General features: G+C 42.5%; 1 protein-coding gene across 4 annotated transcripts in view; it reads right to left on the bottom strand.

The window, feature by feature from the left end:
• Nucleotides 1–456: 456 nt before the first annotated feature.
• Nucleotides 457–18,129, bottom strand: part of bcl11aa (BCL11 transcription factor A a) — a 51,495-nt gene continuing 33,822 nt past the window's right edge. For 2 of the 4 annotated variants that reach the window (XM_053332842.1, XM_053332843.1), the window contains exon 3: nt 457–2,702. In XM_053332842.1, the coding sequence (XP_053188817.1) occupies nt 457–2,702 (2,246 nt within the window). The remainder of the gene's footprint in view (nt 2,703–18,129) is intronic. The other 2 variants (XM_053332845.1, XM_053332844.1) reach the window with 2 other exon arrangements.

The following is an 18,129-nucleotide window of genomic DNA, read 5'->3' as shown; positions in this document are numbered from 1 at the left end:
GTATCTTTCTTGTCTTTTCTCTTTTTGAAGAATAAAAAGAAAAAACAGAACAAGAGAAAAACAGCAACACATTTACTCAACAACTAACCAACCAGGGACAAGTTCTTTTCTTTTTTTTCTTTTTTTTGATTAGCAAAAACATACTATGCATGCTGACTAATTCTTAAAAATGGAAAAGGAAAACTCAAAAAAGAAAATAGTACACAACATGTAAATTATTGCACAAGAGAAAGGCTCGAAGTTTTGCGTCAATGCAAGAGTATTGCCCCGATACAGATCATGCATTCAATGGGTAATGGAAACGGGGTGTGCTGGTGCAGAGCACATGGTCTTAAGCTTCCACCGGATTGGCGAAAGTGGAGTGTTGGGGTTGGGGCAAATCTACAAGGGGCTGGGAATAAACAGGGGACTAATGGCGGACATAGTTGTGGGGAAAAGGTCCCATAGTTCGGCCTTCTACTCTGACTTTATTTCGGTACTCAAAGGACGGTCACTGTGCCATTTTTTCATGTGTTTCTCCAAGGTGCTGTAGACACTGAAGGGCATCTTACAAATTTCACACTTGTACACGTCTTTGCCCACCTGACCGTGGGTCTTCATGTGGCGAGTAAGTTTGGAGCTCTGAGCACAAGCATAATTGCACAGCTCACACTTGTACGGTCTCTCCCCTGTGTGGCTGCGCCGGTGCACTGTCAGGTTACTGCAGTTCTTGAACACCTTGCCGCAATACTCACAAGTATCACTCCTGCGGCTTTCCTTGGAGGTGGGCCGCCCATGGCCCCCGAGGTGTGGTGTGCTGCCTCCGCTTCCTGTTCCGCTGCGGCCCGACATCCCCCCGTCCAGTTCCCCCGGTGGGGTCGAGAAACGCAGACTGCCATTCTCTGAAGAATGCTCAGACGAAGAGGCGAAGGGCGATTGTCTGGAATCCCCAAAGTTCAGAAAAGGGTCCTTGAGTTGTCGGGAGGCGGCATAGCCAGCCAACCACTGGGAGTAGACGTTCTCCGTGTTAGGGATTGTGGGAGTGGGCACGTCAAATTCCTTTTCCAGCTTGATGCGTTTGGAGAAAGGACTAAGTGGACTGGGGCTACCCAGAAGTAGTTTCTTAGAGAGGCCGACAGAGGCAGATTCATTGGGGGATGCTCCCCGCCCATTGACTGTCGAGACGGAGCCCTCCTCTCCGCGATCTGTCTCCAGCACCGAGTCCCCATCACACATCTCGCGATTGTGGTGATGGTCTCGGTTGAGGTGGTGGTGCAGGTGGTTCTCCTGGGCCATTGCATTCCGTTTGTGCGCGCTGAGGGCCTCGCTGAAGTGCTGCATGCTAGCGGCCAGACCCATCCCCTGCATCACCTCAGGCAGTGAGCGAGGGATCGGCCCTTCATCGACAATGCTTCCCAGTCGACTTCCGATACCTCCGTTGTTTTCATGCTGACGTGCCGCTTCAAGGTTCAAGCCAAAGTGGTAGCTGTTGTTGGTTCTTCTGGCTGCCCTCTCTCCGTTCTGCTCTTCCTCCTCCTCTCCCTCTTCTTCTTCCTCCTCTTCCTCTTCTTCCTCCTCCTCTTCCTCTTCCTCCTCCTCCTCTTCCTCCTCCTCCTCCTCCCCATTCTCACGTAGCATACGGTTGTTCACGCTTTTCAGCTTGGCCACCACTGACTTCAGGGCATTGCTCGCACTGCCCAATGGCTCACTGGTGCCAGGCTCTGGGGAGGAGGCTGTTGAGAGTCCATCTTCTGACTTGCCTGTGTTTGGCGAGGAGGATTTGTGCATGTGTGTCTTCATGTGGCGCTTCAGTTTACTAGCCTGTGTACAGGCATGATCACACAGGTGACATTTGTACGGCTTCTCCCCCGTGTGGCTGCGCCGGTGCACTATTAGATTACTCTGAAACTTGAAAGCCTTGCCGCAAAACTCACAACACTTTGATTTCAGGGGGTTGGTGGAGGAGGGTGTTGCCCCTGCAGAGGGAAGAGGGGTAGTAGGAGTGGTCTGAGAGCCCACAGGTGACTGCATGGAGCCTTGAAGGGGGGGTGGGGTAGCAAGGTATGGAGGTTTGCTGCCCCCTGCACCTCCTGTGCTTCCACTTCCACCTCCTGTCTGGAATGGCTGGAGCAAGCGCTGCATGGGGCTGGGCCGGCTGGGGGATAGCGGGGGAGTGGACCCTGAGGTGTTGCCCGCCAGCTCCCGTAGCCGCCGTGAGAAGTCCATTGTTGGAGGGGGGTCCAGGGGCAGAGGATTGAGGCGCAGCACCCTGTCAAAGGCACTCGGGTGGTGGGCGGCCAGCGCCAGCTCCTCTGGGCTCAGGTGGTGGGGGTCCAGGTGGTTCCTTGGAGGGGGGCTGAACAGGGGTGGCGTGGGAGGGAAACGCTGATGATGTCCCCCACCGGCAGCAACACCGACGCCAAGTCCACCCCCTGCTCCGACGCTGTCTCTTCCACCTGAGCCCGAGCCGGGGATGCGGAGGAGGTTGAAGGGGCTTGCGTCGGGAGGCAGATGGAGACCGTGAAGGGGAGGCTGAGAAGGGCAGTCTGCACCTCCGCCCAGGGAGGAAGGCCCACCCATGCGTGGGGTGAGAGGACTGCCATGTTCACTTTCTAGGTAGATACGAAATCCGTGGGTGTTCTGGGCATGCTGCAGCAAGAACCAGGCGCTGCCGTAGGACTGCTTACATGTAGTGCAGGTATAGGTTGTTGGCTCCTCCTTACCTGTAATGACACAGAAGAATGCATTGGGTTAGACGGCTTTATAGCTGAAACAACCAATTAAACATAATCTAGACATGACAGTATGAATCAGTCAATAATAGAGCATGTTTATTGTAAAGACTGAATGAATCTGAACACTGCCGTTTTCGATAAAAGACAAAATCAAGGACTTTCAAATGTTTCCAATACAATGCTGTCCATTTGAGAACATTAATACAGTCATTGTACATAAACAGTACTGTGTACAGAATGAAATCTATGAAGGACAACTCTGTTCAACTTGGCTGAACCAATCTTTTATTTGAACCTTAGGCCTAACTGTTACAGCTTTTAAGAGTGGTCGGCACATGGTGTTGAGGGCTTTGCAAATACAACAGTAGCTCTTATTGAGGTCATGCCCCACATGAGTAGCATGTGAGAAGGAGCGTGTGTGTGTGTATGTGTGTGTGTCTGTGCGCATTTGTTCTTCTCCCAGACTGCTCTGGGACATAATTTCTCCCTTTAGACTGACTGTGAGTCCTCCATTGTCAGCAGGAGAACAAAGAAACACGGCTATCCCGGCGGACTACCACTTCCCACTGATCTACCAAAACAGAGATTTGCTGACAAACACACATACACACACAGGGGCTCACAGGAGAGGCAACGGAGAAGGGGAAAAAATCTTTTAGACCTTTAAATTACAGCTTCCTTATTTTTGTAGCAACAGTATAATTACTTTTAAAAACATATATCTGATGATCTCTGACAAAATCTCTGGATTTAACTCAATCAGTAAGGAATGAACAACAAAAGCGACGAGATAATCAAAAGAAGAGGGATTAAAGTGAAGAATGATTATATTTGGTTATGTTTCATCCGCATATGTCTGATCCATAGAGGTATGCACACTGAATTCTAGAGTTTTCTCATGTGCTGTTCATTCTCTCCACCAGTGCTGATCAACCCACAGACAAATGCACACACACACACACACAGCCTCACACAGACAAAACAGAACCGCCTGAAGAGGGCTAAACAGTTGAAAAGTAAAAACATTTAGCGGAGGAAAAATAACCTCCTCGGTCCGCCTCAGAGCTTCTTCTCTTGGTGAGTCACTTTGAGATTGCGACGAGAGGAACATTTAAAACAATAATTGCCTTTGAATGGCCTCGGCAATGATGGCCTGTGGTGGGACCCGCAATGCATGTGTAATCTCATTACGGGGCCGAACGGATGGCCATCAGTTCGCTTACAAGATTAGATGACAAACAAACCCCAGTTGCTGGTCTTCTATTTAGCACAGTGCAATGTGGGTGCACACGGAGATGCGCATTCATACACTAACACACAAATAGATAGCTACAATCTAATGCAAACACAGTAGAAAAACACACAGTACAGATATTTGTCACATTGCAGGCATTTAGCTGACACTCTATCAGTGACATCAGTATAACTAGAGCAGATCCAGTGATCATGTATTTGGGTCAGTGACAAATAAGGGTTAGGGTTAGATGAGCAATTCAAAAATATCTTATCTATATCTAAAAATAGTTTTAAAAGCAGCTTCAGGTTTTTGTTGGTTTTGTCATTTGAAATGACATTTGCACCAAAAGTAATACTGAATGCTCCTGAAAATGTCAAATGGTGTAACCACAAAAGTATGATGAATATTAAATATTTTATCCACCTACAGTGTATTTAAGTGGACTTATACTAATAATTACTTCACTTTTAAAAAATGAAATGGTTCCTGATTAACATGATTTCTCAGATTAATTTTAAAATTTAGAACAATTGTATTCCATTAGCTTTAAAAGTTATAATATAAGATCATGCCAAACTAGTTGATATGGTGTTTTATTGAGAATTTACTCTTTTTAAGTTGAATTATTTGGTACAAAGTTTTTATGGTTACACCACTTAGACATTTTTGCCATAATCCTCTAGTATATTCTCTCAAAATGGATTGTGAGAAAAAAAGAATATGTGCAAGTTATTCATACATTTCTTTTCATATTTTAACCCCTTTAAATTTGACTTAACCACATGGGCACAAAAAAGCTCATTGACCCGTATATGTCAGTACAAATATCCTGAGAAAAGAATGTATTGCACATAATAAATAAAGCAGTTATTGCCTATAAACCCGAAACAGCATAAAAACTACCACAAGAACTGAAATACTGACACCCTAGAAATAAATTCATGTATGTTTCCTTTAACCAAAATGAATGAGGTTTGTAGTAAATGTGTAAAATCTCCAACTCTAACCTAACCTAATATGAGACATTTTATGTGTGGGTAGAAATACAGGGATTTATGGAATAGCAACCACGACAATTACAATAAGCATCCACACATGTCAAAAGTTGCAATGCATAAAATATTCAAATATGCCTTGATATTGCAATATCACCAAAGCAGAATAAATAAAGAAATAAATAGGTGTCATTTCAGGGGTCGTAATATCGATGCTAATTATCTTCGATGATTTTTTGGGATAAAAAGCTATTTTGCTGGAACGTGTCATCTACAACAAATTAGAAAACATCTCAGTAATATGTTAACAAGTAAGGTGGGTTAAAAAAAAAAAAAAAAAAAAAACAGAATAGGGATGTATCACCTGCTAATTGCTGGCAGAATGAATATGACAAATTAACAGTGATACTAAAAGGATGTCACGGTTAACATGAAAGCTTTTATACATCAACAACACAGCAATTTACTTGTAATAGCCAGAAAGAGAGAGTCAGGTTAAGGTGGAAATAAAGAACAGCTTCGACACATATCTGCAAAGGGGAGATATGTGGATGTGTTGCTGAATGTAGCTGAAAGAGATGTCATTTTTCAAACAGTGAGGGATTTCTAAACATAAACAAATTAGAATAAGATTCTATTTAGAAGGACGACATCGAACATTGAAAATCCAGCTTTTGTCGTCAGTGTGAATGTGTTTATGTGTGCAGACTGTGGTCCTGTCTGTCTATGCGGTTCAGTGTTTGGCTAAAGATGTCTCTTTTCTACCACGTCTCTCCTTCCATACACACACACACACACACACACACACACACACACACACACACACACGCACACACAAAAACACACACTTATCCCACATGACCAACAGTTTGGAAAGGCTGCTAAATTATGGATCATTAAAATCGGCACAAATTACCACTAATTGTAGCCACCTGCATCAGATCTAACCTGTGAATATCATTTGCATTATTAGGACTGGGGAGGCTTTATTTTATTTATGCATCTTTTTTTCCCCCCTATGCTTGATCCACTCTAGTTCTGGATACTGACAGCACTGACAATACCACTGCACTTTTTTCCACTTAGATTGAATGAAGAGATGAGTGATGGGTTACATTTTATATCGCCATGTTATTTCCATTGTCTTTTCTACCCATGTATCCAGCATGGTGCTGTCCTTTCCATCGCTCATCAGATAGCTGATGTTGAAAGGGCTTTTTTTTTTTGTTTACTTGATTTCTATTTCTAATCAGCACAATCACAACGGTGGCGTATCTAAGATCTTCATCCTCATGCACCCAAACTAAACAAGTCAAGCAATGTCATTTTTGAACTGTGTTTACATGCGTTTTTCATAGTGGTGCAAGATTTCTGTAAATGAAGGAGGCATCTATTCCAGAACTCCAAATAACTATGAAAGACAAATGGTATTGCAAGCACCTGGACACATTTAAGTACCTTTTAAAAAACAATCTTTGGTTGAACTAGTCACACCTGTTAAATATGGCAATGAGTAACTGGATGAACCAAGTAGAAATTGCTTTGTTTTAATAGGTCACAAGCCAAAATGGTTGGGAAACACCAGATTTAGCAATTGTGTCTCCTAAGGCATTAATGTGTTGATGTTGATACCCAAGTCTAAGTCTCCAGGCAATCACGTCCAAAAAAATGTATAAATAACTCAAGTGATTCATGCATGAGAATGGATTGTATTGAAAGATGAATGGGGGCCCCCGCAATTCATCAACACTGCTGTCATTAGATGAATCTAAGGCAGCACAATAAGGATTTGTTTTTGTCAGATGAAGATATGAACATAATATTGAGCAAAACAAGAGCGAAGCAAAAAAAAAATAAAAAAAATAGTGTAACTCTTAAGCTAATACGCTCCTTTTTGACTCGTAGCTCAGACTTGTCTGCGCGCTGATTGAAACTGTAAGGTTAATGGATTTTAGAGTAGGCGACCGCTCCACTCTGTCTCTCTGTAATATACTCCCATCAGCCACTTCATTAGGCAAACTCTCCACCACTCTGAGGTAGAAAAATGAAGTGAGAAAGCGGAATGGAGAAAAGAGAGATGAAGACAGATAGAGTCAGAGAGGGGAAAGACAGAGATGAGATAGGAGTAATCCCTCTGGTTTAAGTTTAGATAGAGGTGACAAATACCTGCTGCAACTTTTAAGCTCGGGTACGACTGGTATGGATGGAGGAAGAGGAAGGTGGGAGATGGAGGTAAATTATAGAATTCGGTTCTTTACTTTGGCAAACTGTCAGAGCTGTACAGACACTAGTGAGACTCCAGAGAAACACACACACACTAGCTCAGTTTCAGAAATGTCCTAACTCTCAGTACCAGCCATGCTACAGTGACAAGCACAGGCATTAAGCCCTATTAAGCCAAGGGCATTGCCTGGACACTTATGTGGTGCTAGATGGAAGAGGGAGGTAGTAAGGCAGCTTGGCTCATGTTTCACAGGTCCTGTGTGTCCATGTGTGTGTGTGTGTGAGAGAGAGAGAGAGAGAGAGAGAGAGAAAGAGATAGAGAGAGAGTTTGTGTGTGGCAACTTCCTCTAGCTCTATCCATCCCTCTCCAAAGGAAGTGTAACACTCTGATCCAAAGGCTGTCCAAGAAGCTGAAATAATGCCAGTGCATCAAACTGAGGAGACATACTGTGCATCCAGAAAAAAAGGGGGGGGGGGGCGGGGATCATTCACAAGAAGCATCAAAGATGCACATCAAAAGATTTTCTTCAACTGTGCTGTAATGCTTTTCTTCCTTTCTAATTTGCAGTCATAGTGAAAATTCAAGCGGAATTTTGGATTTAGTTAATTAGCAGCTTTACCATGTCAAACTAACTACTGGTTCAATGGTGAGAGAGACCAGAATAGTGCAAATGCCTCAACACATGTACACCTCAGAAGTCATGTTTATGGTTTAAAGGTTCATTAAATACATGGTCTTCTTCTTCTTCTTCTTTACATTGTTCGAAAGGGTTCTCCTGTGATGGAATGTAACCAAGCAACATGAGATTTATATTGTCTGCATTCAAGCAGCTACAAGCATCTTCAAATCAGCAATGGTTCGTCAACCATCTACATGGAGATCACAAGTGTGCTGACTGGCCATGCACATCAAGTGGTTGCCATTGTGATTTCTACTGCACATGTGTGAAACATGTCAACATACACAGTATAATATTAATAGAAGTGCCTGTGTGTCTGTATATCGGGGCTCTTAGTGGTACTACATGGGTAACGTAAGAGCACATTTACGGTTTTCAAATTCTCTTTAATGAATCCACCACAGAACATCAGTCTCCATAGCTGTCTGTTCTTCAGCCAGTCAGTCTGTCCTGTAAATTAGCTGGATAGCTACCATTAAATCCCTCTCAGACCAGCTGGGAAAGAAAACTGGTTGCCAGGTCTTGGCCACCAGCTCCAACAGACCTACCACTATCTTATTATATGAAATTGATCCATCTCTACAAACTCAGTTTCTTCTTCTTTCATCAGCCATCCCTTGAAATATTTTCCCTCCATGACTTCCTTCCCTGTGTCTCTATATCCTCCCTTTCTATCCCCCTTATTCCTCTCTTTTTCTCTTCCATCCACATTGAGCTACAATAAGGGACTGTCTCCTTTACAGCCCTCCCTCCCCATCTCCTCCTCCTCCACCCCCCCCCCCCCCCCCCTCTCTCTCTTTCCACCCATCGGTGGCTCTCTGGTGGTGTCCTTGGCTGGGTCCACCTCTGGGTGAGACGATAGTAATTGAGGTAATGGAACATCGCTGAAACAGGATTAGGTACGCATACTGGGAGTGAGGGACAATGTCCCTTAATACAATTTGGGATTTCTATCTGAGCCTCAGGCTTTCAGGATCTGCTGCTTATATTTACATCTGGGCATCACTACCCAACCCTGATCACCTCCTGCTCTTACCTTAAAGGGATACCTGGACAGTTTTAGCCTGGCATGTATAAAATGTCTGGGGAGATATGTTAATTGATTGCTGCATCATTTTTGTTCTACTAAAACAACGTTACAGTCTTAGAAACTGTCAATCTGCATTGCTGAAGTCTGCTTGAGCAAGAAACTGGATCGTTGCCCACTTTGGTGCAGTTTCTCTATGCATTTACTTGACTTCTAACCTCTAAAAGGACAAAGGGTAAGTCAGCCAGCAGTACTCATAGAATCCAGTGAGACATGAGAGTTTCAGGGCAAAGAATAAATGCATGCTTTGTAAAAAACTAAATGAAATTCCACCAAAATTGGCATCATATTTATTTGAAACAACACAAATTACCAGGAATATGTATGAAATGTCATATGGAAAATAATCTAAATATTTACATTGTATTTTTTTGTAATAATGAGTTAAATTCTTGTCTTTCTTCCCTTTCTTTACCTCTCTCTTTCATAACTCACATGTGTTTTCAATGGCACAAACTGCTTGCTGATCAACACTCACATGCTCATATCTCATTACTCCCACTATACATTTGTACTGTAACTGATACACTGCTCCACTTAAATGAAAGCTCTTTCATGACTCTAGGAGCAAACCATACCAGAGAATTTTTTTTGTTCAAATGGTTTCAGCAGGACAAGAAATCATCAACTCCAGCCTTCCTCCCTGATTCCCGCTGTCCTCCCTTCATCGTCACCCACAAAAGGGCAACAGTTGCGGTTTCCTGGTATGGGCCGTAAAAGTCTGTTTTATTGCCCCGAAAGCACTTAACCATATCATTGTTGTCATGTGAAAATCTTGTTACCCTAATTATGTCTCTTTTCAAGTTTTAATTTCTGTACTCCATGTTCTCGCTGACCCTCGGGCATATCTGCAAAACCATTTCAAAACCCTGTTGGTTAAACTCAAAAAGGCATTGCGGTCACGTTCAAAGCGAAGTTTGTTACGAAATTCAGGAGAACAACAAAAATAAGAACATTTATGCATACTTTAGTGGCGTTCTATTAAATTGTCACTAAATTCCCATAACTTCTATATTGGTCTCATACACTGTCATACCAATGCATTGGGTTCTGTTCTAAAGCAACACGCGCCAAGTCCAAGAAGAAGGGATCTATTCTCCTCTCCTCCCCAATTATTTCCCCCCCTATGCTCAAGCTTTCTTACTAACTGGACAGTGAACAATTGGAATGCAAACAGTGGCAGCTGGTGTCCTGTCCGCTCACTTAGGGGAGCGACATAGTCAAATAACAACATGAGTGCAACTGCTCAAAAAGGCGGTGTTCTGCTTGGAAAGAAATCAGACTCTATTACTGGCTACGAGTCGCCGGCTAGATCAAAGCAACTTCCCCAAATACTGCAGTTGGACGAAAAGTATGCAAAGAATGGATGGGTAGTCATAAAAGGGAGTGGGCAGACAAAAGAAACTATCTTGCAATATATGAATAAGGGAGTAGCGATCAGTCCTGCAGTCACATTGGATCCTGGACTGTTTGTTGAGCTTCTATCAAGAAGCAACCACTCCACATTGACAAATGAAAATACTTTGTATCTACATCACATACATTGTCAGTGGTGTGTGTTTCTACTGGCTGGAGAGGTCTTGGACATAGTGTAAATGTTGCTTGGTGGTGTTATTCCATGGCATTATCAAGGAACTGAACATATACCATAAAGGCCTCAGTGTGCTTAAATTAGAGCTTATTGGAACTTACTAGCAGCAACCTTCCAAAAGACAATCCAATGGTCTTGTCCATTTCCATTTCCACATCCCCTAACCCTAACCCTAACCCTTTCAAACGTCTTCTACCTTCTGTGGTACAAACACCACAACACAATGAATGCTTACGAGGATATACTGTACATAATTATAACATTATCAAGACATGAGTATGTTCCATTTACGCTAATATTCTGGTTTGGGCTGGGTTTTTAGAGTATCTTGTTTAACTTACTGTTTGGTTTCTGACTTCTTGGACACTTGAACTCTTTAATGTCTTATCATTTCTATTGATTAAAGATTAGAGTCAATTTATCCTTTATTAATCATTAACATCATTATCTACTGCGTGACTTGAGTTAAAAAGGCATCTGCATAAACAAGGTAGAGTAGGGGATTAAAAGAGTATCAAAGGTAGTAATCCAACAAACAAATATTTCAATATGGATAAAGCCTTTTTAAACCAGGATATGTTTGTATGTTTCAAAAACTAATCATAACCAGGATACCAGCATTCATGAAAACATAGTGATTGAGAACTGCATGGCTCTGGTGTATCTAAGAATGCCTTGATGTGTCTAATACAGAACGAGTGGAGTGACAGCTACTTCTTACAACAAAGACTTACAAAGTACTGACTGAAACTCTGGAAACTTAACAAAACCACCTTTTTATCTTCAAAAGAAAACAGTTCAATCAGCATTTAAGTTGTCAGATTCATAAATATTGAACGTCAAGGTGAAAAGACATTATAAAGCGATTGGTCAAAAGCCATATAAGTTGAACTTAAAATAGCAGCAAACAACTTTTCTTTCTTTCTTTTTTTTCAAATAGAAGCCTCCAGGCCTGACAGTAATGATCGGGTATTTTTATGGAAGAAAGAACTATGAATGCATTTGAATAACCCAAAACAGCAATGGATTATTGAGCCTGTCTGATTACACGCTGCGTGTGTGTGCATGGATGTGCGTGAGAATGCGTGTATCTGTGCGCTCCTGCTGAACAGCCATACACTCTCGGCTGATGAGCAAAAAATATCAATACCGTCTGTCCCTGAATGTGTGAGAGAGAGTGTGTGTTGGTGTGTGTGTGTGTGTGTGTGTGTGTATATGTGTGTGTGTGTGTGGGATATATCAATACCTTCTGTCTCTGTGTTTGGAACCCCTGCTGGGCTGCAGACTGCGCTATCTGCAACTCTCTCGCTCATACGTTTGTGTGTGTGTGTGTGTGTGTGTGTGTGTGTGTGTGTGTCCATCCGTCCACCCATTATAGCCACCATGTGACAAAGTTTCCTTTTCTTTCTCTTTGTCTCACACACAAACACGCGCTCCCTCTATTGCACACAAACACACACATACACACACACACACACACACACACACACACACACACACACACACATACAGAGTAATGTATCTCGTAAAGGCTGTTCTAATGACACAGCCAGGGCCCTTAAACTGTGTTTATAAATGTAATTAAATGGACCGGCCCTTTGTAGAAGCATCCAAGCGCACTGTAGCAGTGATCCAGTGTGTGCGCATGTGTGCATGAGTGAGAGTGTATGTGTGTGTGTGTGTCCATTTGGAAGGCCGGTACTCATGATGGCAGGGACAGCCTCCACTTAACCCTAAACCACCATGGTGAAATTACAGAGCATCCAAATTACAGCACTTATGTGAGTAGAGAGAGAGAGAGAGAGAGGGGTTTGAAAGAGGGAACTTAGTCCTAACACACACACACACACACACACACACACACACACACACACACACACACAATATTCAATGACTCAGCTTGTGGACTTCCACTTGAATGCAGAAACTTACTTTCAACTTCTAATCTGTTGCAGATTGGTGACCTTCATCAGAGTTTATGTGGTCATTTTCAGGTTGGGTTTGGAAGTTATTGTCGCTGCACGCAGACATTTGATTGATTGCATGCACGCTGAATAACACCGTACGTCTTTTACTTTAGTTAAAGTTCATACTCAGTTCTCCGATTTATCATTTTCGGACATAAATACATAAGATTTCATGAAGATGCAGCAGTGTATCCTGAAAAGCAGATGTGTAGACTGATATTGGAGTAGCACATCTGCTTACATACATGCAAGCACACACTCCTCATAGATTACTTCACATGAATTCTTCTATTTACTTTGTGATTGTGGCGTCACTTCCAACAGCTGTAAAATACTTCCTCTTATTATCACAAATCTCTGTTGTGTCTGATATGCCTTCAAACTCATAGATTTATCACTAAAAGCAGTCGTATCTCATGGTCTCAGCAGTACCTGAAGCATGTCTGATTCATTTAGGGTGCGGTTCAGTCAGTGTTGGAGGTGTCCAGTGCGTGAACAATTACTATATCTTAAAGCTGAGGTGAGTTTATGGAATATTAAATCAGTAAATTGACCAAATCAGTCATGATGCTTTGGGATCTTTGCTGCAGATAGGTGACACTTGAGAATTTAAACCAGTAACAGGCAGAACATAATTAGACTGTAAGCAGTACCATTATAGCACAGCTTATGATAATAAGCTATAATAAATTATAATAATAAGAATAATATAAGAAGAAGTAGAAGAAGAAAACTGACATAGTTCATGAGTGAAAATCTTGTGGTTCCACCATAATGTATTTAACTGATTTCAATGAGACATTTTTTATTATGAAGATATTTGAGGCTCAAAATCATTCAGTTTAAATCAGCTAGTGACAGTTTCAATACAACAAATACTCTCAATATATGTGAAAGTGAATGAACTACAGTGAACGAGTTAGAAAAGGTCAATTATGTTATTGCTAAAAATATGTGCTTTATTTTTCCTGGAAGCACACACACATACACAATCTCTCTCTCTCTCACACACACACACACACACACACACACACACACACACACACGCTTATGTCTCAAATCCCTGATGAGACAAGAGCACACGCTGAGAGGAAGCAGATTTTCTTTAGTGCCACAAGCAAGAGGTTGGTGGTCACTGCAAGACACACACACCCACACACATACACACACACACACACACACATATGCACACACAAACGCGCACACACATGCACACACACTGGTATTGAGTGATCTGCAGAGACCTGCAACAGCTGCCAAGCAGGACAATTCAGTCATCAGTGTGTGTGTGTGTGTGTGTGTGTGTGTGTGTGTGTGTGTGTGTGTGTGTGTGTATGTGTGTTGCAGTGACCACAATAGGAGATCACTCTGAGCCGAGCAAACACCTCAGCTGGCCGGAGGCCCACACACACACACAGACACACACACACACACACACACATACACACACACACATGTACGGCGCTTTGCTTCCTCTCTCTCATCTAATCCCTCCTCCGCCCAGTTGGTTTCATCCCTCCATCTGTCCATCAACATTGCATACAGGTGGCTGCCCTCTCTCTTTCTCTCTCTCCTTTTTCTCCATTCTGTTGCTCAATCCCCCTTTTTTATTTTCCACATTCCATCTTTTTTTCTGCCTTTTTTCTTCCCCCAATGATTCAGGAACAAAATGAAAAGAAAGGAGTAAGAGAGGAGTGGGGAAGTCTAGGAAGTCAAGGGGGGGGTGAGGAAAGAGGTTGTGAATCCCTTAAACACACACACACACACATCTAACAGCAACACGTAGACAAGCTGCAACTCGACCCTAAAACGACGCACCACTGCCAAAAAACCCTTTTGCACATCTATTCTTTCAGTCCATCACACCCACCCCTTCCACTTTCCCTCCCTCTATTCCTCCACCCATCCATCCTTTTAATCCCTCCATCCTCCCCTCCCAGGTGGGAAGCACTCAGCGCCGTCTCTTTAATTGTATTCATCCGACAAAGCCAATCGATAGAGGACATATTTAATACAAATTTATGACTATTAGCCATCAGCGATAAAAAGCCTCGTTTTTTTTTTCTTTCTCCAAGATAGCTTTGGTTTGTGGTGAAAGAGAGGAGGAGGAGGAGGAGGAGGAGGTGGTGGAGGAGGAGGAAGGAGAGGAAATACATGCCATCCTGCTTTTAACACAAACAGCCTCCCACAGTCTCACTGTCTGACCTTGGAGAGATACGGTTTAAGCTGCAACACACACACACACACAAAAAAACACGAGAATTCGAGATTTTTTTCTTCTTCTTCCCTTTTCTTTTCAGACAAGGCTTCAACTTCAAGTGGGTCTCGGGTGTATTTGGGAGGTTTTTCAAGCACTTGATTTCAGCGCACGGCTCACAAGAGGATTTCATGATGGACTCGCACAATATACACTCGTACAATATTTTTTCCAACGTGAGAATTATAAGCTCCTTCTCCATCCTAGAAATGACAAAAAAACTGAGGTTGATTGTGACATTAAAATAGGATTAAGATACACTTTACATACTCTACACACTACATTTCCATATATACTCATCATGTGTGTTTAAAGGTACATTTGGACACTTTTTGATGTGTTTTCTTGCCAAAAGATGAAATCTAGCAAATACAAGAAACTCCAAAGTTTCCTGATTTTGGTGACTTCTCTGTTCACACACACACACACACACACACACACACACACACACACACACACACACACACACACACACACACACAGAGAGAGACAAACAGTGAGTGTTGTGATGAGATAAAGCACAAAGACAAACTCCCCTCCAGCGCTCCTTCACAACCTTGTCTACTTAACAAACACTGTAGGCTTGATTCATTAGAGCTGTAGTCACTACACCCTGAGAGCCCTATCGATCCCCCAGACGTTTTCTACAGGCCTGGGTAAAAAAAAACAAAAAAAAACTGACAGCTGAGAGAAAGAGAGATGAAGAAGGAGAGAAGGAGGAGAAAAAAAGAAAAGGGGGGAGAAAAAAAGCAGCAGCAGCAGTAACAGAGACAGGCTGGAATATATGGCTCTGTTAATACGTAGCGAGCAGCAGTTTACCTGCCTCTTTAAATTCATTCTAGTGTGCAAAGGCGACTGTGACGGCTCCCGGAGAGACAAGCCTTACCCCCCTCCCCTCGTTCTCCCTCCACTACCCCTCTCCCTCCGCTCCGCTCGTCGCCAAAGGAAATCTTTCGGCCTCCAAGAGAAACAAGGTGTGCATGAGGCTGGAACCGAAAGTCAAATGATGGAGAGATTTTTGCAAAAAAAGCAGACGTCAAATGTATCGGACAGACAGTGAGAGTTAGCTCTGTAGCTCTGTGGTAGGTTAACTCATCATCATCCTCATCATCATCATCATCGTCATGCATTTCAACTGATTCTTATTTGTGCAACTGGCTTTAGCACCTTTAAAAAAGGAATATAATGTGATATTAATAACTGTCAGGATCAATAAAGAGAAGAGAGAGCACCTTTTTTCCCCTTTTTTTCAGAAGAATTTATCAATTTTAAAAAGGTGATTATCCAAACTCCCCCAAAAATGTGTGATATGGGTGTAAAAAAACAAATTGTGGTGCAATTATAAGGCTAAAACAAGCAACAGATGTATTTGAAGTCCATTTTTTTCCCATTATGTAATATTTTTTCTAATTTATTGTATCAGCCTCAGTCTTCATTCTTCATATTTTCTGTGTTGGAAACTCAGGAAGCTATTGATCGCGACGCAGACACGAGCGGCACATTTTCTGCACATTTTCTGCACATTCTCTGCACTCTGGCTTCACATCAAAACTACAAATCATAAGAAAAGCTCTATTCTTCTATTCAAAATCCTGTTCGTGCTATCATAAATGCTAAATATAGCTCTTTCCTTGCACAATCAGGTTCTTTTCAGACCATAAAATGCAATGTTTCCACTGCTTTAAGTGAGAGTTAGTAGCCAATAAAAACACTGACCACGATCTTCTCTATCACAAGCAGCCAAACTGCCCAACACTGAGGGAACCAAAGGAAAATCACACATTAGGAATATATCTCTATTTATAATGATGCTACTTACAATTTGTGCTTTTTCTATCATGTTAAACTGATTTAAAGGTGCACACTAGTCAAGTTTATCTTCTTTTTAAGTGTTTCATCATTAAGCTCTTCATCTGAAACTTTATCAGGTTTGTTAAAGTGGAAATATAAAGAGGTTTAAATATGTGAGGGTGCAAGAGTCCACATCAATATAACAGAGGGTTAAATGCACTCAAAAAATGTATATTTAAAAAGAAAATCACCCAAAATACCAAAAATCCCCCAAACTTGAAGGCTGTGTTGCACACCTGCATGAGCATAAGGTATAGATAACACTTGTGAATGCTAAAAGAGTTTGTGAAAAGCCACTTGTGTGTTTGTGTGTCAAGCAGTATTCATTTCTGCATATACAAATACACACACACACACACATACACACACACACACACACACAGACTGACATATGCCTGGGGCCTGGCCACCAGCAGAGGACAAAAAGGCCAGTAAATAATTGAGAAGTGTGAAAAGCAACAGAGGGAGGAGGGAAAAAGAGAGGGGGGGGGGGGCTAGAATACATGCAGGTGTTTATATATGATGTGTGTTGATCTCTTCAGTATTGCATGAGTTCAGTGTGTGAAAGACTTTTTATGTGTCCGATAATCTACGCGAGTGTGACAAGTTGTGTGTGTGTGTGTGTGTGTGTGTGTATGTGTGTCCAAAGATGCCTCCATTAGCGATTTGGAAAGTGGTGTGGGGGGGTGCCTGGCATTCCCATCAGACCCAGTATGGCCTAAGTGCTGCACCACACACACTCCAAAACCCCAACCAAGCCCCCGCCCTCATGGGCACAGACTCGGATGCCCCTCACCTCCCCCCACCCCCACCCTTTAATCCTACCTAGCACGACCTAGTAGCGCCTCTCAGCCGGGTCCAAAAACACTGCACACACACACACACACACACATACACACATGGTCCACACTAATGACCAAACCCAAACAGCTCCCAAACAACTCTGGAAAGCTATTAGGAGAGGGCATTTTGTTGGGGAAGTGATTTTTTTTTTATATGCCATTAAAAGCCATGGATAAAATGGGCATTCGCGTAAATACAGCCACAGGTCGGAAGGGGATAGCCAAACGAGGATAATTGACAAACCAGACTTCCCCCCCTGAGATAAAGGTAGAGTGTCCACATGTTGAGGATGTAGAGCAAGTAACAAAAAGACTTTCTTTAGTTTCCACTTTGTTTCTTTTTTTTTAAATGATCTTTGCTTCGTTTTGTAACTTTGTATATGTCCCATGTCCTGTTTTGGACATTTGGACTTTTTTTTTTCTTTTTGCTTTTGCTTTTGATCTCTATGAGTTTCTGACAACTTTTACATGGAGTGTAGACATTACATGCTATAGCTCATATACATGGAACTCACCACACATGAGATTACAGCAGCTTGCATGTGATCTTGCAAGGAGTATAAGTATGTTACAAGGCAAGGTATGAATGGGGGGGGGGGGGGTATGAAATGTATGTAAAGAAAAGAACAAATGAACTAGTTGGAGCTTGAATGCATCACTGGACCTTGAAGCTCTATAGCCTGAG

Source organism: Scomber japonicus, chromosome 14, assembly GCF_027409825.1.
Source record: "Scomber japonicus isolate fScoJap1 chromosome 14, fScoJap1.pri, whole genome shotgun sequence".
Classification (NCBI taxonomy): domain Eukaryota; kingdom Metazoa; phylum Chordata; class Actinopteri; order Scombriformes; family Scombridae; genus Scomber; species Scomber japonicus.
The sequence above is the reverse complement of the archived record's forward strand: the minus strand, read 5'-3'. Positions and strand labels throughout refer to the sequence as shown.